The 24,846-nt window shown below is 40.0% G+C and overlaps 1 protein-coding gene across 2 annotated transcripts in view; it reads right to left on the bottom strand.

Moving 5' to 3' along the window:
- Positions 1-24,846, bottom strand: part of atf2 (activating transcription factor 2) — a 139,371-nt gene that overhangs the window by 8,602 nt on the left and 105,923 nt on the right. For both annotated transcript variants that reach the window (XM_072579173.1, XM_072579174.1), the window contains 2 exons: positions 14,975-15,181; positions 12,858-12,963 (listed from right to left, as the gene is read on the bottom strand). In XM_072579173.1, coding sequence (XP_072435274.1) covers positions 12,858-12,963; positions 14,975-15,181 — 313 coding nt within the window. The remainder of the gene's footprint in view (positions 1-12,857; positions 12,964-14,974; positions 15,182-24,846) is intronic.

Genomic DNA, 24,846 nt, shown 5'->3' with positions numbered 1-24,846 from the left:
ATTGGCACATGATGGAAGGATTTACAAGTCTTTACTCAAACGGTGTGGCCATGTTATGAAGACGCAGTATTGTCAAACAATATTTGACAATGAGCCACATTAAGTGATATGAAGATAGATGATCAAATGCTTAGTCAAAGAAGTTGATTTTAAGAAGCATCTTAAAGAGAGAAGGAGCATTATATAGGAGAGAGTTAGAGAAAGAATTCCAGAGTTGAGGAAATTCCTGATGAAGGGCTTTTGCCCGAAACGTCGATTTTCCTGCTCCTCGGATCCTGCCTGACCTGCTGTGCTTTTCCAGCACCACTCTAATCTAAACTCTGGTTTACAGCATCTGCAGTCCTCACTTTTGCCTAGTTGACTTTAACCTTACTGCGAATCCTCTTGCAAGGATGCCTACCTTAAAGAAATTCTCCTTCTCTTTCCACAAGAATCTGAGTCTCTCTCTCTCTCTCACACTGCAATCCCCAGGTCATCTCCTCTGCCCTGAAGCTCTTCAACCATGTACTGAAACAGGCTCACAACCACAGCTACATTTGCTTCCTCAGTGCCTGCCTCCGTAACCAACTGATCCCACATGGACTCCGGAATACATTTAAACCAGCAGAGTTCGGAACCAAACAGGACAACCAGTACAGACTACAGATTCAAAAGAGTTCTCCTTCTGGATCCTCCGTTCCACACTTGCAGCAATGCGCCAGCACCTACCCTCTCTACAGTCAGCCCTGTCTCAGCTGAGGGCCACACAATCTCAGAGCTGCAAAGGACCCCTTCTGTACTATATTCTAAGAAGAATTCATACTCTCAACAAACAGTATTTCAACACCATCTCAAACATCAAAGACTCCTGAAGGGCTTTTGCCCGAAACGTCGATTTTCCTGCTCCTCTGAGGCTGCCTGACCTGGTGTGCTTTTCAAGCACCACTTTAATCTAAACCCCAGAAATTAGCTCAGAGTCAAATAGAACATCAATGTTATAAACAGTTCAGTCTCAGAAAGTCACCATGGACAGGATGGATTCAGCAACCAGGAAATGAAAACTACGCTCTAAGCTTTGCTGCTCACTTGGAAGTCCTGCCACGGTGGCTAAAATCAGGAATTGGCCCTGTTTCAGTGAGTGATGGGACCAGGGATAGCAGGCTGCCTGAGGTGGACAATTAGGGGGCCATAATTAGAGTTGTTGCCTAATTAATTAATAAGGGTAGCCAGCTCTCCAGTTGCTGGCCCAGTGAAAAGGCTGACAGCTCATTAGCTTAACCATTACAATGGCTGTTGCTAAGGCTGTAGTTCCAAAGAACAGGCTCCACAAGGATAACATGGAGAAAGTGAGGACTGTAGACCAGAGTCGAAGAGTGTGGTGCTGGAAAAGCATGGCCAGTTAGGCAGCATCCGAGGAGCTGACCATAAGCCCTTCATCAGGAATAAGGCTTGTGGCCCAAGGGGGCTGAGGGATAAATGGGAGGGGAGTGGGACTTGGGGGAGGGGGACTTGGGGGAGGGGGACTTGGGGGAGGGGGAGAAGGCAGGGAAGGTGGCTGGGAATGTGATAGGTACATGAAGTCGGGGGTGAAGGTGATGGGTCGCAGAAGAGGGTGGAACAGATAGGTGGGAAGGAAGATGGATAGGTAGGACAGTTCAAGAGGGGCTATGCTGAGTTGCAAGGTTGGATCTGGGATAAGGTGGGCAGAGGGGAAATGAGGAAACTGGTGAAATCCACATAAGTCCTGTGTGATTAGAGGAACCCTCCAATGATCCGGCCAGCCCTACCATCTCTCAGCCGATCACCATTGTGCAGGGATTAAGACAGATGAAAGTGAGTGAGATGAAGCTTAGTTTTGTCAACATACATATGGAAACTGATTAATTATTGATAGTAGCATCAGGAGCAGCATGCATGTGAGAAATAAGAAGGAGCCAAGAAAGGTGTTTGGGGAAATTGGAGTGGGTACAGGACTGAGAAGAGAGGTCTTTGCACATAATACTCTAGTTAGGATTTCACAGATAAGAATGGAACTGGATGTCTGCAGTCCCACATATATAAATGACAGTGGAGAGTAATAGTATGGCCAATTATGTCAAATGTTGTAGCTTGAAAAGGAAGAGAAGAGATAATTTGCTTTTGCTGCAGTCACATAGGATGTCATTTGTGATTTTGACAACAGCAGTTTCAGTACTGTGTAGGGGCAGAAACTCGATCGGTGGCTGTAAAAGATGGAGTGTAGGTAAAGATGACAGAGATTTAGGAGGTAGCATTATGTTGGGATGTTGGAGACAGAGCATTTGTGTGATGCAAATTTTACTTGCCATTTACCAGCACAAGCTGTTGTGTGGAGTTTGCTGCATGTTTCAGTACTTGAGGAATTGCAAATGGAACTGAACATTTTGTACAAACATTGCTAAACATTCTCACTTCTGACTTTATGAATGGAGGGACAGCAATTGATCAAGCAGTGAGAGGTGGTTGAATCTAGCTTGAAGATTCTTGTTGTAATATTTTGCAGCCAAGATGTCTTTCTTTGTGTTTGGTATTACTAAGCATTGGAGAAATACCCCAGATCTCCACTGACATCAGTTTTCCTGGGGCTGTTTGGTGCACAGACACATTTATCTCACAAATGTCATTGTAGAAGACACATAAAACTTCCTTGGAATAGGTGAAAATCAACAGAGAAAGGGAAAGGCGGCACTTAAAACAATAATGCACACAGGGCGATATTATAGGGGAAATGATTTAGACTAAATTATGATGGGTCCCTTGGATCTAATGGCCTGTATTTTAGGCTCATAAAAGTGTTTGTGCATTTTTTGGGATTTGAATTTAGATAGAGGCAGTTGGATCTTGGTCAGTTGTGAAGGTTTTCCATTGATGTGAACACATCATTTCTAATAATGCATATGACTGCAGTCAAATGATTGACAGAATTCCTGTTGTTAATGGATAAAATGTTGGTACTTTATCTGTCATAAACTCAACAGTAAACACATTAAAGCAGTTTGCCTAGTTCTGACAATAGAACAGAAGGTTTGCTTCTCTGTTCAGAGGGCAATAGTTTTTCTCCCAGCAGGAGAACCAAGTACAGATTTTAAAGAGCTGAGTTAGGAGTCATATTCTCTGGGTTGCATTCTCTGTGATGGATGGTGTTGGGAAATAGTTGAAACTTTGTTTCGAGATTGTGTTCAAATATCTCAAATTGTCTTCTCTCAGTGATATTTTAAAAATGAACTTATGTTCTGTTGGCTCAAGAATATGTGCAGACTGTGTCAATATGTTTCAGTGAATAACCAACATGTTAACCAACTAAAGAAATTAAATATACGATCTATCAAGCAATATATCATTTTGAGATCCGCCTTGTCCAGTAATAACCATCAGCTGACATCACAATGTGGGGGGCTTTTAGATGGGATTTGAATTCATTGAATTTAAGAGTGATCTAAGTTTTATTTAACAGGTACACGGAAGGTTAAATGACTTTGTATGCTGTTAGAAATTTTCTGGGAGTAGAAAACATAACAGTGGAGCATTTGCAATCTTTGCCTAAGGTTAAACTGAGAGATTTGGCAGATGAAATGCTTAAAGTGATCATCCAACACTTAGAATTAGAGAAAGGAAATCCTGAACTTGATGTCATAGCAGAATTAGATAACATTCAGTTAAAAGTGATATGGGAATCCTCAGGGAATTTGGAGGAATGGAAAATGCTGCCGATACAAAAAGTACTGGTCTTAAGGAGCAAACAATTGGACTTCAAGGTAATAAAGGAAAAAAACTGGAATCTAGAAGTGAAGAAAATAGGACACTTTCATCGAAATAAGACTAGACACACCAAAGCCAACTGCAAGAAATTAAATGGAAGACTGATTGCAATCGTTGGAATGGCTAAGAAATCCTCGGAAAAGGATGTATTAGGAAAGGAAATAGTTATTAAACTGTAGCTGTTGTACAGAGCAAGCATGTTTCCTTAGAACTTAGCAAGAGGGAAAGATGGTTTAGGACAGTCAAGAAAATAATTATTGAAGTATTTACCGGTAGCGAATCCGACCTCTAGAAGAGCTGAATACTGTATTTCAAAAGGAGAGGTATTTCCTTACTTCTCAAATCAAGGAGGTGAACCAATTAAGATAATGAAAGACACTGAAGTTAGCTAATAATACCATTTGCCTTTTAGAATGGTCAATGAAGGAGAAAATATTAATTGGAGGTATAAAACATACAACAATACAGCACAGTACAGACCCTTCAACCAACAATATTGTGCTGAGCATTTATTTTAATAATCTAAGAACAACCTAACCTACACACCCCTCAATTTACTGCTGTCTATGTGTTTGTCCAGCAGTCGTTTAAATATCTCAAATGTCTCTGACTCTACTATCACGACTGGCAGTGCATTCTACGTACCTATCACTCTCTGTGTAAAAGGCCTACCTCTGACATCTCCCCTGTACCTTCCTCCAAACACCTTAAAATTATGAGCCCTCGTGACAGCCATTTCTGCCCTGGGGAAAAATCTCTGGCTATCTACTCTATCTATGCCTCTCATTACCTTGTACACCTCTATCCAATCACCACTCTTCCTGCTTCGCTCCAGTGTGAAAAGCCCTACCTCACTCAACCTCTCTTAATAAGACAAGTCCTCCAATCCAGGTAGCATCCTGGTAAATCTCCTTTGCATCCTCTCTAAAGCATCTACATCCTTCCTATAATGAGGCGACCAGAACTTGGCATAATATTGCAAGTCTGATCTAACCAGGGTTTTAAACAGCTGCAGCAAAACCCAGTGGCTCTTAAACTCAATCCCCCCTGTTAATGAAAGCCACAACACCATACGCCTTCTGAACAACCCTATCAACTTGGGTAGCAACTGGGAGGGAGTTATGTACGCGGACCCCAAGATCCCGCTGTTCCTCCATACAGCCAAGAATCTGTCTTTCACCCTGTATTCCGCATTCAAATTAAATCTTCCAAAATGAATCATGTTGAGTTTATTCAGGTTGTACATATATATGTGTGTATACATGAAGGGTACAAACTGGTTCCATTATATCTAGTAATTTTTATGAGTAACTTAATCAATTAAGAAATTGTAGTTGGAGATGGGCAACAAATCCCAATAGAAAGAATTGACTACATCTTGGGGAATGACCTGTCTAGTTGAGAAAAATGGCATTACTGAGGGCTGTAGAACAGCCAACAGAAATAAAAGCTTACTTTTAGATTAGATTCCCTACAGTATGGAAACAGGCCCTTCAGCCCAACAAGTCCACACCAACCCACCCACACCCAATTCCCTACTCTGTATTTACCCTGACTAATGCATCTCACACTGTGGACAATTTAGCATGGCCAATTCACCTAACCTGCACATCTTTGGACTGTGAGAGGAAACCCATGCAGACACAGGGAGAATGTACAAACGCCACACGGACAGTTACCCGAGGCAGGAATTGAACCCGGGTCCCTGGCGCTGTGAGGCAGCGGTGCTAACCCCTTAGCCACCATGCCGCTGCCTTACTGCCAGTCTGAGTTCTTTCCTAACTGTGTTGTGACTAAATCTCACGTGTATAGAACTGGTCAGGAAGAAGAGGAGTCTATGAAAACAAGGGATGATGTGGAAATTCAGTAATCAGACACAATCTTTTGAAACTTTAAATAAGAATGAATTGGGGGAAAAGCCTGTTTAGCCAATCTTCTCTATTAGAAATGCAATAAATAGGTTCTAAATTCAGACAGCTATACCAAACAACATACTCAAACTGAATAAGAACTAATAGCCAAGTCATATTTTTTGCAATTATTAATGAGGAAATTGAGACCACCTCAAATATCAATTGATTAGAGATAGAGCGTAGGCAATCAGGTGGTAGTTCTATCTGAGTATTGTAACAAAATTATGAGTGGCTCCCAAAATTCCAATGATGTGTTCTTAACTATTCAGAAAAAGACCCAATACTGTACTAAAACATGTTTACTGGCCAGAAATACAAAAAGATGTGATTAAGTTCTGCTACGTCATACAGGTCAGATAGTGTGAAAAGCACAATCAGGAATCAAACCTGTGCCTTTGTTTTGGTAGAACCTTAAAACCATCGACATAGGAGTAGAAGTAGGTCATTCAATGGGGTCATGGTTAATCTAATAATCTTCAATTTCACTTTCCTGCTTTGTCCCCCCCCCCCTTACCCTTGATTCTCTTTGTGATTATAAATCTGACTATCTCAGTTGTGAATATCCTTAACGAACCAGCCTCTACTGCTCTCTATGGTAAGGAAATCCACAGATTCACTGCCCTGAGAAGAAATCCTTCTCATCTCGGTTTTAAATGGATGACCCCATGACGAGGTTACACCTTCTGCTCAGAGGCTCCTAAAAGTAGGAAGTACCTCTCCATATCTATCATGTTGAATCCTCTAAGAACCATTTTGTTTCAATAACGCCATTCTTCTCTCATTATTTTAAACTTAAATAAGTACAAGCTCAAACTACTCAACCTTTCCTAATAAAGATAGTCCCTCCATAACTGGAATCGACATTGTGAACCTTCCTTGAACTGCCTCCAATGCTAATATATCTTTTCTTGGATCGGGGAACTAAAACTGTTCACAGTATTTTGACTAGTGCCTTGTATAGATTTAGCAAGACTTTGTTAATTTTATATTCCATTCCACTATCCCTTCCATTTGAAATAAAAGATTTCACTTGCCTTCCTTATTATCTGCTCCACACATACACGAGTGTTTTGTGATTCATGCACATCAACTCCCAAACCCCTCTGTGCTACAGCTTTTGGCAGTCCTTCATCATTGCAGCCAGGGATAAATATTGAGATGGTGAGGATCTAGAGCATGTTAAGATTAAAAAGGAGGAGGTATTAGATTTTTTAATGGCCATAAGGTGCATAAAGACCCAGGTTCTGATGAGATGTATCCCATGGGAGGCAAAGGAGGAGATTGCTGGGGCACTGGCGAATATATTTAAAACTTCACTGGCAACGGTGAAGTGCTGGATGGCTGGAGGATAAATAATGTAGTTCCTTTATTCAAAGGGACAGCAGGGATAGGCCAGGTAATTACAGACCAGTTAGCCTGATGTCAGTGTGAGGGAAATTATTGGAAAGCATTCTAATGGACAAGATTAATCAATACTTGGAAAGGCAGGGATCGATCAAAGATAGTCAGCATGGATTTGTAGAGGGAGATCCAGGCTGACTAACTTAATTGAAGGTTTTTAAAAAGGTGACCAAATGTATTGATGAAGCTAGTGCAATTGATGTGGTTACATGGACTTCAGAGAGGCCTTTGACAAGGTCCACATGGAAAAATGGTCCAATAGGTAAGAACCCATGGGATCCAAGAATAGATCCAAAGACCATAAGACATAGGAGTGTAAGTAAGGCCATTCGGCCCATCGAGTCCACTCCGCCATTCAATCATGGCTAATGGGCGTTTCAACTCCACTTACCCGCACTCTCCCTGTAGCCCTTAATTCCTTGCAAGACAAGAATTTATCAATCTCTGCCTTGAAGACATTTAACATCCCAGCCTCCACTGCGCTCCATGGCAATGAATTCCACAGGCCCACCACTCTCTGGCTGAAGAAAGTCTCCTCATTTCTGTTCTAAATTGATCCCCTCTAAGTCTAAGGCTGTGCCCACTAGTCGTAGTCTCCCCATCTAATGGAAACACATTCTCAGCATCCACCCTTTCTAATCCATGCATGATGTTGTAAGTTTCTATTAGATCTCACCTCAACCTTCTAAACTCTAATGAACACAATCCCAGGATTGTCAGTTGTCCATCATACATTAGGCCTATCATTCCAGGGATCATCCATGTGAATCTCCACTGGACATGTTCCAGTGCCTGTATGTCTTTTCTGAGGTGTGAGGCCCAAAATTGGACACAGTATCCTAAATGGGGCCTAACTAGAGCTTCATAAAGTCTCAGTAGCACATCACTGCTTTTATATTCCAACCCTCTTGAGATAAATAACAACATTACATTTGCTTTCTTAACCACGGACTTAACCTGTAAGTCAACCTTTAGTGAGTCCTGGATTAGCACTCCCAGATCCCTTTGTGCTTTGGCTTTATGAATTTTCTCAGCATTTAGAAAATAGTACACGCCTGTATTCTTTTTTCCCCCAAAGTGGAAGACCTCGCATTTGCTCACGTTGAATTTCATCAGCCATTTCCTGGACCACTCTCCTAACCTGTCTAAATCTTTTTGTAGCCTCCCCACCTCCTCAAAATTACCTGCCCCCAGTCCCTTCACCCAGATCATTAATATATAAAATGAACAAGTGTTAGTCAAACACTGAATCCTGCGGAACACCACTTTTCATGAGCTGCCATTCTGAAAAAGAATCTTTTATCCCAATTCTCTGCCTTCTGTCAGACAGCCAATCCTCAATCCATGCAAGTAGCTCACCTCGAACATTATGGGCCCTCACCTTACTCAGCAGCCTCCCGTGAGGCACCTTATCAAAGGCCTTTTCCAAGTCCAGATAGATAACATCCACTGGGCTTTCCTGGTCTAAACTACTTGTTACCTCTTCAAAGAATTCTCAGTTTTGTCAGGCACAACCTCCCCTTACTAAATCCATGCTGACTTGTTTTAAATCTGAGGAGACAAAGGGTAGTGGTGAAGGGTTGTATTTGTAATTGGAAGCCTGTGACCAACAGTGTACCACAGAGATTTGTGCTGGGACGCTTGCTGTTTGTTGTGTACATTAACAAATCAACACAAAAGTAGGTGGGAAGGCAAATGGGGATAACACAAGGTGCTTGGTTTGGGATAAAGATAGATAAAATGACACACCTGACTTGGATGTGAATGTAGAGGTTTAATTAGTTTAATTAATTAGCTTTAATTAATTAGCTTAAAAGTTTGCAGATGATACAAAACTTGGGCGTTTTGTTGATAACCTGCACATCGTTTGGACAGTGGGATGAAATCAGAGCACAAGGAAGAAACCCACACAGACATGTGGAAAATGTGCAAACTCCAAACAGTTGCCTGAATGTAGAATCAAACCTGAGCCCTCATTAACCACTGAGCCATCGATAGATGAATGGTCTCAGGCTACAATCTGATATTGATCAGATAATAAATTGGGCAGAAGAATGGAGATGGAATTTAATCCTGATAATTGCAAGGCGAAGCATTTTGGGAGGTCTTATAAGGGAATCATATACACAGTGAATGGCAGGTCTTGCAGGAATATTGAGGAACAAAGGGACCTTGGTGTACATGTCCATATACCCCTGTAACTGTCAGCTCAGGTCGACAGAATGGCAAATGGTTGCTCTCATTAGTCAGAGAGTAGAATACAGAAGCAAGGAAGTCTTATTGCAACTTTATAAAGCATTGGTTAGGCCACAGATGGAAAACAGAGAATTCTGGTGGCCACACGAACAGAAGGTCATGATTGTACTGGACAGGGTGCAGAGGAAATTCACCAGGATGTTGTCTGAGATAAAAATTCTCAGTTGTATGAGGAAAGACTGGATAGGCTGTGTTTGTTTTCTTTGGAGGACAGTAGGTAGAAGGGGGATTTGACAGAAGTATACAAAATTATGACAGGCATAGACAGTAAGCAGTGGACCAAGTGCAGGTCATTGGGATTAGAATACTTCAGTGCTTGTTCATCAGCATAGGGATAGTGGGCCTAAAGTCCTGAATCTAGCTCTATAACTTTACTTAAATAATAGTCTACTCTTCTATTCTTCCTGCCAAGGTACATAATCATATTGTCTTACATTATATTCCATTTGCCAAGTTTTTGCCTACTCATTTTATCTGTCTATATCCCGAAGCAAGCACTTTGTGTACGCCCCACCATTTGCGTTCCCACCTATTTTTGCGTCATCTGCAAACTTAGTGATAGCACATTTACTTCCCTCACCGTAGGCACGAATATATGTTGTAAATAATTGTGGCCCCAGCACTAGTCCTAATGGCACTCTACTAGTTGTAGGGTATCAACCCCTGAAAATACTCTATTTCCCATTTTATCATAACTCTCTATCTCCTGTTAGTTAGCCAATCATCTATTCATGCTAATATTCTACCACAACACCATTAGCTCCTACTGTATTAAGTAGACTTTGTGCAGACCTTATGGAATGCCTGTCAGAAATGCAAATATATTACCATCCACTGTTTCCTTTCTATCATCTCCTTGTAGGATCAAATACATTTGTCAAACATGACTTCCCAATCATGAAGCCACGCTGATTCTGCTTGATTATATTATGTATTTTTAAAGGTTATTTATTCCATTCTTTATAACAGACACTAACATTTTCCCAATGATAGATGCTTTTTGTCTCAGTTCCTTTTTCAATAAATTCAAAATAATAAACTCATCACTTAGGCTATCTTTGTCAATTTTTTTCCAACCTATATGAAGATTGAACTCTCAAGATTATAACAGCACATTTCTTACATGTCCCTTTTTTTTTAAGTGTCTCTGACTCACAGTTTACCTATTGTTAGGGCTGCATAAACTACTCTCACAAGCGACTTCTTCCCTTTGCTATTTCTTATCTCCGCCCAAACTGATTCTACATCTTGGTCTTCTAAACTAAGGTGATCTCTCACTTCAGTACACCTGATCCATTAATAAGAGTCACCATAAGAAACAGGAACATTAGTAGGCCTTCACATTCAATGGAATCGTGGTTGATTCAATATTCTTTACATCCTCTTTCCTGCCCTTTCTTAATAACCCGATTCCCAAATAGATCAAGAATCGATCTCAACCTTAAATTTACATAAGGACGCTACCCCACAGCTCTCCATGCCAAGGAATTCCAAAGACCCACAACTCACCATTTTTTCTTTCCATTCTCAAACAAAGATTTAAATTGTTCGTCGCTTGCTATAATGGTGATGGAGCAGTGATGGATATGACGTGCTACGTAGTTACAGACCAAGTGTAATGCAGTTTTGTTGCTGATGGCCCACAATGCCATGTGTGCATGTGTTGAGTTGTATCTACACTTAGTCCATCCCATTTAGTATGGTCATGATTTCCACATAATGCAACAGATGACATTCTCAGTGTGAATATAGAACTCTGTCTGCTGGTCGCACCCACCAATGCTATCATGCATCAGGACAGACAACAGATGGGTTGGTGAGGATGAGGTCAATGTTATTTCCACATGTAGATTATTTCACTAACTGTTAGAAGACCATCTTGGTAGATATGTCCTTTTAGACTCCCAACTGCTCAGTTAGTGAAGACACCATTGGGTTATGATTAGTAACAGATGGTGATGTCTTCAACCTGCAGAGTAGATTTTTTGTATTTGTTACCGTCCATGCTACGTTCAAGCTATGTTCAGCATGGAGGAGTATTGATTCTTTACTTGAAAGTGTGTGGTAGTTTTCATTTTACATGAATCGGTTGGGTTTATGCTTCATGGTAACATGTACTTATTTATTCTTATTTCAAATTGAATTCTAATTCACAAACTGTCTTGGTAGGATTTTAATTCATATTCTTTGGATTATTAGTTCATACACCTGGATCACTTGTCCAATAGCATAACTAATATCAAAAAGCTCTCTCCATTAAATCACTGCACTTACAAACTGTAATAATGTGGCTAAGATGGCAGATGTGAGAAAGAAATATATATTGCCATAATAAACTACACTAATTATAATAATGAAATATTATACCAATATTTGATTGTGATTCTGCACACTTTGTACACTTTAAATTATTGCTTTCTCTCAAAGGTCAAATTTTAATGTACTTATCAAAATTTGCAGTCAATACTCACTTCAATACTGATCAAAATTGTATAGACCACAGTGTTGAACAGGAGAGTTTTCTTTGCTATAATTTGAGAGCCCACACTTTATTCTACTGTCACACTCAAACAGGAATTCAACAGTAATGTAGTTCATTGCAATCAGTGTAATCTGCTGCAACAACAGCTCTTTCCATTATTCATTGATGGGGAAAGAATATTTCATGCCTGTGGTCACATTTTAATAAATCATATATGATATTCTGATCAAACATTACAGTTCAGCAATTAGAACAATTTATATGCCAATATGGAGTCAGACATCTCTCATGCATCATTAGGATCACAAATTTGCTTTTTTACCTCTTAAATGGAAACAGTGAGGTTTAATTTCAACCTGATAAGTGTTACAAAGATGTAAATGGTTCCTTTCCTTTCTTAAACAACCTTGTTTAGCCACAATTAGAGTATTTGGGTATTGCTATGTTAATTTTTAAGTATAAATACTACACAAAGTATTTGTATAATCAGTGGAGACTTTAAACAATGAAATACATGTAAATTTTATTCTAATCCTCTGTCCAACACCAGCACCTCTAAGTCAAGCCTCTGGGCCTAGTTGCTGAAAGTCAAACTATCTAGGTGGATCAATTTAGTGCTCCACATTTGTTCATTGTTTAATCAAAAAAGTCTACTAAAACAGTCAACACATTCTCGGACTTTTCAAAAATATCCCTGTTTAGCATGGATATAATGAATATGGATAACCAAATTATACTTTAAAAATACAAAAAACAGTGAAACTAATAGCAATACTAATAGAAAATTTTAAGACAAAATTATATCCAACAACTTTATTCCAACTTTATAGAAGACAAATTGAGTATCTGACAAACTTTACAAACCACAAATGAGCACCTTATTTTATATACAAAGACACACAATTGCAGTTGCAGTAAAATAACCTAATGGAACTTTGAATATTTAACTTTAAATACCAACTGCACTTCCTTGTTACTGCCAACTTAGTTCATTTCAGCAGTATTTCATTTCAATAGCCTGGGGATATAGGTAATGGAACATTACTCACTGTGATAGCCAGATTTCTTCTGCATGGCTGTTACAGGGCAATCTTTATGAGCCAGAAGTAGCTGCTTCAGCTGAGCCACTTCATTTCTCAGCAGGGTGACTTCATTCTAAGAAACAAAGAAAAACTTTCAAAAAAAAAGCATCAGCACTAGTGCAGCCATCACAAAAGGAGGGCAAAGCTTCAAGTATTCTTATATTTTATAATTAGGTAGATCTGGCATCATTGAACTATACTCAAAACAGGCTTGGTGCCTTACTTTAACTAACTTTAGGAAAACAGGTACTAACAGCGAGTCAAAATGGTTTGTCTACACAAATGTTGCAAATTTGTTTCAACCTTCATCTAAGCTGATACACGTAACATACTGTGAAGGCAGAATATTATCTTAAGTTTATTTCAAACGTTAATAAATAAAATCTTAATGAGGTGCTCTGAGCAAAGGAATGTACAGAATATTATGTAGTGCGACAACCAGCTTAATAACATGCTTTAATACAAGATTGTCACCAAATAATAAACAAATATAGCTATGATCAGTAGCCAATGTAACACTACATAATGTGTGGTTTTGTAGACAGGGTGCTTTTGTACTGGGAAATTAAGTAGATGAGTAGAAAATGCACAATTACTGAGCAAAGGTTGGATGTTGAAAGTGGCAATTTCATTTCCCATGAAAATTTAAATTTTTTTTCAAGTTCAAATTATTAACTATAAGACTATCTAAAAATTATAGTATATATTGTCCCCACCTTAAAGTAACAATAAATAAGTATTTGGTTGATGAACAGACAATAGCTTTCCAAAGTAATCACAAGTTCTTCTCAACCTTAAATTTCAGTACACTGTAACTCAAACTCGAATTGATTTCTCGTTTCAAGTTTGCTAATTTTTATTCAGTGGTATGTAACTTTTCAGATTTCAAGAGGATTTAAATTAAAATTTAGGATTTACTAGTAGCTTGCTTTTATCTTCCATTATACTAATGATTATTTATGTTGTAGAGTTAGCAGAGGAGAATGCATGTGATTGGGATAGCTCTGTAATTGCATGTTCAAATGCAGCATGCAAATTATGAGCCTATTGTACAGTTTATACTGCAGCTATATTTTGAAAGGAATGAATGAGTAACCAGTTATTTTCGAATGAGAAAGTGACGTGGTCTCGGGGATAGCATAGCTCCAAATTAGCTAGGGGAAAGCTAACAATTTTGCCATTTGCATTTTTACTCATGTAGAGAAAATTTATATTGGAGGAAATATTGGAGTGTGAATGAGAACGGTGGGAACAGGAGTAAGGGATAAATGTAAACAATTGATCTGCAACTACTGGCAAAAATTCAACAGCACTAGCAATGAAAAGTGTTGGTAGGTGTTGATATAGCTTATAAAGAAGTTAGATCTCATTTATGGTTGTAAAGATATGTTGCCCTGTAGAAGAGTAAATACAGCTACAAACTAATATCAACTTGGCATTTACAATTAAAACAGAAAATGAATATAACAATCAAAAGCTAGAGACTCTTCTCAAAATAAAAATTCTGTTGTTGTTCCTATGAAAGCATGAAAAAATGCTTTCTTTTACACAGCTAAGTCCTTCACTGTATTACTGTCCAAATGCAACCCTCCACACTCATTAGATTTACAGTTTAAAATAACATAAAAGCAATGATACTTCATTATAACTTACAACACTGATCATCTGTGCTTGAATGTCAGCTGAGGAATTATAGAAGAACCTCAAGATTGATTAATGGGTTCATACAAAGTACAGTTTAATTATTTCTTTGACATTCAATTTTCAGTAAAAGACATAATGGGTGGTGTGCTTAACGACTTTGCTTCTGGCTAAGATACAAAGGAGGATTGAGAGAAGTTAATGCATTTTCAAAATCCATTAATATCAGTTCAAATGGAGTCTACATGCATCCACATAAAGACAGAATAAACCAACACATTTCTTTCAAATAATGAAGCTAAAATAATACTGATATTAAATCTTGAGTTAATTCTCTGTTTGACAAATAGACATTTTCAAAACAATATTCCAGAAGAAAAAGGAAGAATAGAATTTACGTTACCTTGTAAATTTCATAAATGGAAAAATATATTACAACTGACCTGTAGTTGTACATTTGTTGAACTGAGGTCCTCCGCCTTCTTTTCAAGAGACTGCACCCAGACTTTTCTCTTCTGTCTGCACCTTGAAGCAGCTGCTCGGTTACGCTCTAAAAACTTCCGCCTTTTTTCATCTGGGTCTTCATTCATTGCTCGCCTCCTTCTACCACCACTGGTCTGAATCTGTTGCGTAGGCTGACCTGGGGAGCCCTAAAATGAAACCACCATTCAAATCAGTTCATTGCACAATCACAGTTATCCAAAATTTAAATTCATTTGGTACCTATAGCTCTTTACTGTGGAACTGAGCCAGACAGACCTGACAGGTTCCCTACACAAAACTGATATGTTTATTTCCAAATCTGGAGAGGATATGGTGTAAGTTAGCAAATTAGACAAACTGTCCAAAATTTTATACCTGGTTTGATTTCAGCTAGGTGGATGGGAGAGATGCTGCGTATTCCTGAGCTAGAGCGGGTAAGATGGAAGGAAATTAGTCAGGGCTTCCTCATGTGATTGCTCACTAGTAACCCCTACTGAAAAATATACAAGCCAAGGGAAGGAAAAAAATAAGTTTAAGAAAAGAAATTATTGCTATTGTAAATTAGATACTTGGACAGGGTCCACGTGAACAAATATCACCACTAGAACTGCATTAGAGAACAAAAGTGGTTAGCAAACTGAAAATAAGCTAGCTGTACCAGACAATAATGTCTTCTGATATTTGTGCCGACATACATCCCTGCACCACAACATGATTTTGATCTTAGATGCTAATTGTTATAGGTTTATTGCAAAACAGAAATCTGAGCTCAAAATCTCACAAGTTGTCAACATTTCCATTGACATAAAGGGGCTTAATGCCTCAGCAAGATTCCATCCAAATATTCAAATGAATTCTGCATGCCATATTCTACCAATACAGTTTTAATCTGAAATCCATCACAACAAATTTACTTGCCTCTCTCTTTCAATTTTCCTCACTTCCACTAGATGGCCCTCTAATATATAAAAGAGCATCAGTGCATTGTTAGAGAAGAAAGAGAAACCAAATATTTAATACCATTGATAATAGTCATAGAGACGCACAGCACAGAAACAGACCCTTCGGTCCAACTTATCCATAACGACCACATAACCCAAACCAACCTAGTCCCATTTTCCAGCACTTGGCCATATCTCTCTAAACCCTTCCTATTCATATACCTATACAGATGCCTTTTAAATGTTGTAATTGTACCAGCCTCCACTTCCTTTGACAGCCCATTCCACACATGCACCACCCTCTGAGCAAAAAAGTTGACCCTTAGGTCCCTTTTAAATCTTTCCACTAAACCTATGCCCTCTATTTCTGGACTCCCCCACCAGAGGGAAAAGACCTTGTCAATTTAGCCTATCATGATTTTATAAACCTCTACAAGGTCACCCCCAGCCTCTGACGGTTCAGGAAAAACAGCCCCAGCCTATTCAGCCTATAGCTCAAACCCCTCAACATTGGCAACATACTTGTAAATCTTTTCTGAACCTCAGTCAGAACATTGAGTATATGAGTTGGGAAGTCATGTTGCAGCTGTACAGGATATTTATTAGGCCACTGATAAAATATTGTGTGCAATTTGGTCTCCTACAGTTTTTTATATTACTGATAATGTATTATTCAGTTGAAAGTTCTAAATTTTATATCTGTATTGTCCACAGTGATAGATGCCATTTATACATGTCAAATGTTAATAAAATTTAGAAAAATATCCAAAGGCATAAATGAAACAATTCCAATGTTATACACTTTATAGATTGAGAATTAGTTAGCAGAGAGAAACAAACAGTAGGAATAAACAGGTGACTCTCAGGATGGCAGCTGTTGACAGTGGAGTACTGTAATGATCCATGCTGGGAACATGGCTGTTCACAATCTATATAATTCATCTGGATGTGGGGGCCAATGCAACATTTCCAAATTTGCTGATGACACATTTTAATAAAGATCCAAGGGGTCTTTGAGAGGATTTGGACAGGCTATGTATTTTTTTAAATTATTCCTTCCAGGGGGATGTGGGCAACGCAAGTGAGGCCAGCACCTGTTGCCCTCCCCTAAATGCTCTTGAACTAATTGGCTTGGTAGGCCACTTCACAGATCATTTAACCAATTGCTGTGAATTTGGAGTCACACATAGGACAAATTGGGTAAAGGCAACAGATTTCCTTCCCTAAAGAGCATTAGTAAACCAGATGGGTTTTTTTAAACAATAATCAACAATGGCTTTGTGGTCATCAGAACGAAGACTAAGAAAAATCAGCAATTCTTAAATAGTGAGAGATTGGGAACTGTGGCTTGTCGAAAAGCACCAAGGTGTCCTTCTTCACAAGTCACAAAAAATTGGCAAGCATGTGCAGTAAGCATCTGAGCTGGCAAATGTTATGATGGCCTTTATCACAAGGGAATTTGAGTAACTGAGTAAAGATGTATGGCTGCAATTGTATACAGCAACTGGAGTTTTGTGTGTAGTTTCAGTCTCTTTTCAAAGGAAGGATGCACTTTTCATAGAGGGCGTGCAATGAGTTACTAGACTAACCCTAAGGATGGTAGACTGTCTTGTGAAGGGAAACAAAAGCAACGGTCTTTGTTTTTTCTTAGTTTTAAAGAAATTGAATTTACCTCCAAGACTGGCATCATTCACATCTGTGCCATCTTTGTAAAGTACAGTGCACCCTGAAAAGCAATGGCAATCTGGTCTTGCCTTCATCATTGTGTGGCAGTCTCTCTGCGCAGGATACAAGGCCAGCAATGCTGCACTCCCTCACACATGCAACTTTATTCTTTCATGCTAGTTGTTGCTTAACCTGCAGGCCATACCATTCACTTGTCCTTAGCCACATCCTATCTGAACACCCAGTTTACATCTCCATTTTTATCTCCCTCCCTCAGGAGGGCAAGAATGAAAAGCTCTTGGCCTCCTACGCACCCCATGCATCTTGAAGGGCCCTGTAGCAGCAATCTCTTCCTGCTCCTCATCCATCATGCCGGCCTTCTGCTGCTCCTGGACCTGCCACCAGCATCCACCTTCTTAGATAGGCAGCCACAGTGACCAACATGCCACCAGCAGCAGGGCCCAGAACTCTTGGTGGAAATGATCTACATTGGGAACAGAAGGAGCGACAAAGGTTCTTAGATCTCGGAAGAGTCATTGTAGGCATATCCTGCTAAGAGCTGAGCACGCTTCTGCACACGGTGAAACACGCTGCACCCTTACAACAGGGGACATGTCTATATCAACCATCCACCTTCAGGCTCAGCATGGTTAAGGTTCCATGTCGGCCGAGTGACCACCATGTCATTAAAAAGGGAGTGCCGGTAGCACTCCAACACCGTACTTAATCCGGACCCCATCAAATGATCAGTACAGACTATTGTTACACTTACATGATAGATGAGGATGTGATGTTGTGAGGCTCCCATGTCACTCTTGGAACTGCACAAACTATTGTTCGCCTTTGAATGGCCTTTTGTAATGTCATTGCCACTAACTTCAAAATCATCTGAAATGACCAAGTTCAATTTGCAACCACCAATGACATGTTGCAACTGAGCCCTAAGCACCTTCGCTTTGCATGCACAGCAAGTGGACAATGAAATCATTGCAAATTAAATGTGGTTAGCTTTTACAAATTACTACTTCATCTTTTTGTTCCTTCAACTCCCTAGCATCCAACAATCATAGATCCTACTCTTTTGAGCAATGTTTTATGAAATTGCAACAAGACTTCCTCACTCTCTCTCTTCTATTCCCTGGCTAATCCCATATGCCTTCTTCACCACCTTGTCTATTGACTTACACACCAAGATTCCTTTATTTTTTAGTACTCCCTAAGAACTAACCATTTGTTGTGTAAATCAATACATACAGTTCCCTCACCGACAAAACATAATTTCTCTGACTATATGGACTGGCTCTACAGAACTGATCACTACCCACTTCCTAGTGTGCACTGGGATAAATTCCCTGAACAGGAGCACTCCACATGGACAAGCCCATGGATTGTGTGCAAACTGTGCCATGACTGATGATACTGACAAACCCTGAGTATTAACAGTTCTTCCTTGACTGAACTGAAGACGAGTCCCCAATAGAGCCATTTGGTTAAATGAACATGCAGGTTATTTGCCAAGCAGGCAGCTGGCAGACAGTGAACGTATTTGAATGACAACTTGATATTCTGTTCATCATGTCCACTCAACAGTCTTGAGATATAATCTGAACCAAACCTTGGTCTGTGTATCCAAAGTGTTGCTGCTATAGCCTTCCTATGCAAAAGTGTAAAAGATTGAGCAAGATGCTCCCAAAGTCAAGATGGGTCTTGCTGAACTTCTTGTCCAAATCCCACCATAGTCCACATTACTCAGAGGACTAGAATATTCTGCCCTATGTTATTTAGGTGAAAAATACCCATTCTGTAAGACAGTTCATGAGAATGACCCCAGGCACGAGGAACAGCAGGCATAGACATGATGAACTGAATGGTACCCTTCTGCACTATCACAATTCTTTGATTCTGTGTGGTACAATTTTAAAATTAACAAATGACCTAGGGAGATCAAGATAGGTTGGAGAAGTTGGGTCTGTTTCCCTTGGAGACGACAGGCTGAGGAGAGATCTGACTGAAGCATTCATAATTATGATTATTATGACATTAATAATAAACAATTATAGATTATCTATATATACATCATATTATGTATTCTCTAATACATATTTGAGTGTGTAAGAGACAAAAATGCTCTCACTCATGAAAAGATCGAGAATGTGTGGGCACAGTTTTAAAGTAATTAGTAAAAGCAGCAAAAATGAAATGAGAAACATCTATTTCACAAAACGAGTGGTTAGAATCTGCCTGACAGTGCAATGGAAGGAGGTTCAACAAAATATTCAAAAGGGAATGAAACAGTTATTTTGAAAGAGAGTAACGTGCAGGGCTATGGGAAGAAGACAGAAGAAAAGCATTAAATGAGATGTTCATTTGGACAGCTGGCACAGACACAATGAACTGAATGGTACCCTTCTGCACTATCACAATTCTTTGATTCTGTATGGTACAATTTTAAAATAAACAAATGACCGAGGGAGATCAAATATGCTAACCTTCACTAAGTGGGAGAAAAAAAACAGATAAAACTGGCTCAGCTGGTAGTACTCTTCTGTGAATCAGAAGATTATGGGTTCAAGTCTTACCCAGAAATCAATGCTGACATTTAATCTTTCAGTACTGGGTACCAACTTTAGGATGCAACACCAAACTGTGTTCCTGCTTGTCTACAGCACATCGACTCTGCGCCAGTCAAAAAGAAACAAAAACAAAATAGGCTGAATTGACTCCAGTGCTGTATCATTGCATAACTAAGCCACAGTTGCAGACTATGTCTGTTGTGACAAGCATGTGAAAGGTGAAGAGGGATATATAGGGTGGGCAAAACCATGGTTTGTAGAAATGGTAAAATTATGTTAGAAATTAAAACATAATTACAAGTTAAAAACTAAAGAAATTGTGTTCTACTTCACGATAAGGCTAAGGGAGACTTGATGAAGTTATTCAATGCTTTCAGTAAGCAGAAAGTGAGTCAATAATTAGTGTGAAGAATTTTAAGTTAATTAATCAACACAAGGAAAAGTTGAAACATTTGCAAAATAACTCCATAGAGCCAGGTATCCCACCACCAAGTCATCCTTGTGTAACACTGAACCAGCTCCCTCAGAAGTAGCTCTCAGAGAGAACAAGATCTCTGACACACCTGTTTATATATCAACCAGGGCTCCCTGATTAGACCAGATTAACAGCACCAGTGAAGGAACTTATTCTATGAAATCCACCTGGCTGACCTTGGTTACAATCACTATATCCCTCTTCCCTCCTAGTCAGAGGACATAGACATTTTTTTTCTTTACACCTCCTCCTTTTGTCCGGTTTCTCTAACTCTGCCTCAGATACAAGCACCATGAAACACACTGTAGCTCACCTCTTACAGCTAGAGCGTCTTGGAAGAAATTAATTGTCTTCTTCAGGTGGCAAAGGCATCAAGGCAGCAATATCCGCAGTGTCCATCTCGGATTCAAAGGCATCTTCAACATTTGACAGACAGGAAACTCGTGGGCTAATAATAATCAGAGAGGCTGTCAAAGAGCCAGGCATGTTTGCTCCTGCACGATGAGTGTTTGTAGCTTTCATATGGTCCATGGTTTTAGGACCGTCGCACCTGCCCGAACTTTATATATCACTGGGCCTCACCTCACATCGACCATGCTTCTTAGCCATGCAGGGTCATTCCCATGGCTCCTACACCAAGCTTCATCCCCGAAGTGAAGTCTCTCTCTTGCTTAGCAGACTCTAGCATCCAGCTATGGTGTTCCTGATGCTGTTTCACCCTTACCCCACCCCCCCATCTCCCCCCACCAACTGCAGGAAGATCATATTTAACCTGATGTAGAATCTCCGCATTAGTAACTCTGCTGGAGCTATCCCCATAATTGCATGAGGGGTGGTCCTATAATCAAATAGGAACCAGGCCAAATCGGTATCTCGAGAAGCTGTAGGCTGTTTCTTTAAGCCTGTCTTCAAGTTTGGACTACTCTTTCTGCCAGACCATTGGATGATGGATGGTAATGAGCTGTCTTTACATGTCGAATATCATTCAACTTCAGGAAATACTCAAATTCCATGCTGGTAAACAATAACTCACTGTGACCAAAACTTGCAGGAATGCAGTTTATCTATTGTTATTCCCACGTTTGAAGAATGCATTCTGCACATCCAATCACTTCAAGTGGGCATCCACAATGACTAAGTACACAGTTCATGAAGAGGACCAGTATAGTCGACGAATTACTGACTCCAGGATTTACCCAGCCAATCCCATGAATGTGGGGGAGCTGCTGGCAGTAACTTTTGTCCTTGTCATCATTCTGGGCACTGTCCCACCAACGCAACTATGTCTGCATCTAGTCCTGGCCACCAGGCATAACACCTTTGGAAACTGCTGGATGACCCTGGTGGGTTCAGCCAGTATCTGGTGGTGACCTTTGCTCAGGAGAATCACTCTTGCTCTCCATATTAATGTGCCAACCTCTACTCTGATCTGATCTCTCCTCATCCAAAAAGGTTTCAGTTCTGATTGTGATGGCCCTGTGGTTTCTCCCATCACCATCAGCTGTTTCAGTTTCACCATGATCGGATCTTTCTCTGTCAAAATTCTGATATTGTCAAATGTAATTGGAAGTGTGTCCAGAAAAATTAAAACCATCACAGAATAATTGTACCACCAGTGGTGTATCTGTCAGCAGGAGGCGGCTTAATGCATCTGCATTTGTTAGTTGGCCTCCTGGTCAGCGTTCGAACATGTAATTATACGCATTTCGGTATTAGAGATCGCATTTGGGATGACGGTGTGCCAATAACTTAGAGGATGCCAACTATTTCTTCACGTCCCTGAAAGCTATATCGGCTGCACAACTAGTTCCAAGGCTGACCCTTTTTTAAGAATTGATGAAAAGTTGCCAGGCTGGAGGACAGGTTATGTATGAACGTTCGGTAATAAGGCACCAGCCAAAGGAAAGACCTAAACTTCAGTATAGATGTGGGAACTGGGGTATCTTTGACCACCCTCACTTTGTCTCCCAACAGGTTTGGCCTGATCTTGTCAACTCTGTAGCTGATGTAGATCACTTGGGTAGGGAACACATTTTTCTCTTCTAATGCGTACATCCATCTGGGAAAAACGTCAGTGTCCAAATTCTCTAATTGCTCCATATTGTTCTTCCCTGTTATTAGCACGTCATCTAGATAAATGGCGACCCTGGGCAGACTTTGTAAAACGTTCTCCATCATTCGCGGAAAAATTGCACAGGCTGACAATATCCCAAATGGCAGTCTTGTACATTGGTACAAACCCTTCTGGGCATTAACTGTCGCATCCTTCTGGGAATCCTCATCTAACCATAATTGTAAGTACACATGGCTCATGTCCAGCTTTATGAAGGAAAGTCCTCCCGCCAGTGTATATATAGTCTACGTGAGGGATTGAGTATTTAATCAGCTGTAAAAAGCAGTTTACCTTTTGTTTAAAATCCCCACTACGGTGAACCGACCCATCGGGCTTCACAATCAAATATGCCTTGATGGTTCCTTCACTTTCCAGCTTTCTGTCTCTACTTTTGTCCATATGGCCAATGGCACAGGGCAGGCCTTGCATAATTGTGGAATTGTTTCCTGGTCAACATGCAAGGTCTCCTTCTCACCTTTGATAGTCCCTAAACCTTCCTGAAAAACTTCCAGGTATTTAATTAAGTTTTCACTCAGGCAGCCATTTTCTAATCAAAACATATTGAGCCAATCTAGATGAATCTGTCTCAACAAATTTCACCCCATCAGGCTTGGACCCGAGCCTTTTACTGCAAACAGTGGTAAATGAACCAGCTGCTTCTCATAAGAGACTGGAATCAAAGTTGGACTCTTCGTCTGTTAAAATTCCCCTGACACTGGTTCTCAGTCTAGCCTAGGTCTTGTGCAAACTTAAGGATTGTAGTCCAGACTGAATTTTGTAAAAGACAGGTTCAGCGATCATTGAAACAGCATCACCAATACAAATCTCCATTAGAGTTGGATGGCTACTTAATCAGATACTTAATTTTATGGTTATTATTATTTAACTGTTCCAACCAGATGTAGGTGGACTTTCCAGGATTTGCACTCTCCTGGATACCAGCCTATGAGTTCTCTTACTCAATTTAGGCCCAGTGGGATTGTTTTGCTGTCTCGAGTCCACATACTGGCAGCAACTACAATGGATTGCCAGCTCACATCCTGAAGTAAATGTTTAACTGCTGAGTCAAGGCTTGGCTTTGTTTTGGGATTTTGCCGTGGGCTGACCGAGAGTCCCTCAATTTAGGATATGCTCTGAGTGAGGCTAAGCAATGCCTTCACTCAAGTAGTGCTCCCAAAGATCACTTGGACTGGCGAAGGTGTCCACTTCCATCAGAATACCCTGGAAGTCACATGTTCAACTTGCTGCATTTTCTAATAATAAAGCCCATTGTATTGCATATTTGGAAGTCCAGTTGGGCTTCTGCTAGTAGGTGCTTATGCATGGTTACATCTTTACTCCAACATACCAAATGGTGTCTCGGCATTTCAATGTTAAACCAAAGTCACATGCCTCCACCAATCGTCAAAATTCCTGACAGGGATTCCCCTTCTCAAATTGCCGAGTAAAACCAATAGCATCTCAGAATTAGAGGTGGCTTAGTGTCATAATATACCTTAACTAAATCTGTCAACTCTTGAAAGGTTTTAGTATCTGATGTCTCAGGGAATGTTAGGCACCTAATAACCAAAAAAGCTGCAGATCGACAAGCTGTCAGGGGAATCTTTCGTTGCTTTTCATCTGCCCCAATGTAATTTGCCCATTAGAAAAATACTACATTCTTTCCACATACTGGACCCAGTCTTCAATGGCAGGATCAAACAAGTCAAGCTTCTGACATGATGTCAGAAATACTTACCCCCAACTCAAAGATGCAAGCAAAATTCTTCAGGGGTGTACTTTTCTCTTGTTACCACTGAATTCACTCCAAAGAGGCCGGTATCTCATCACCAAGTCACCCTTTAAACATGAAGAGTCATTGACACTGATCTAGCTCCCATTGTGAATGGGATGTTTGACCCTCCTATTCTTATTTGTCAGCTAGGACTCCCTGATTGGGACTGTTAATCTGGTCCAATCAGGAAACTCATTCTATGAGGTCAACCTGGCTAACTTCTTTACAATCACTACAATATGATTTTGCAGACATTTTACAAAAGTATTGATAGGATATTGAATATCCTAT

The sequence above is a fragment of the Chiloscyllium punctatum genome, chromosome 10, assembly GCF_047496795.1.
Source record: "Chiloscyllium punctatum isolate Juve2018m chromosome 10, sChiPun1.3, whole genome shotgun sequence".
Classification (NCBI taxonomy): Eukaryota; Metazoa; Chordata; class Chondrichthyes; order Orectolobiformes; family Hemiscylliidae; genus Chiloscyllium; species Chiloscyllium punctatum.
This window is presented reverse-complemented; position numbering and strand designations above follow the sequence as displayed.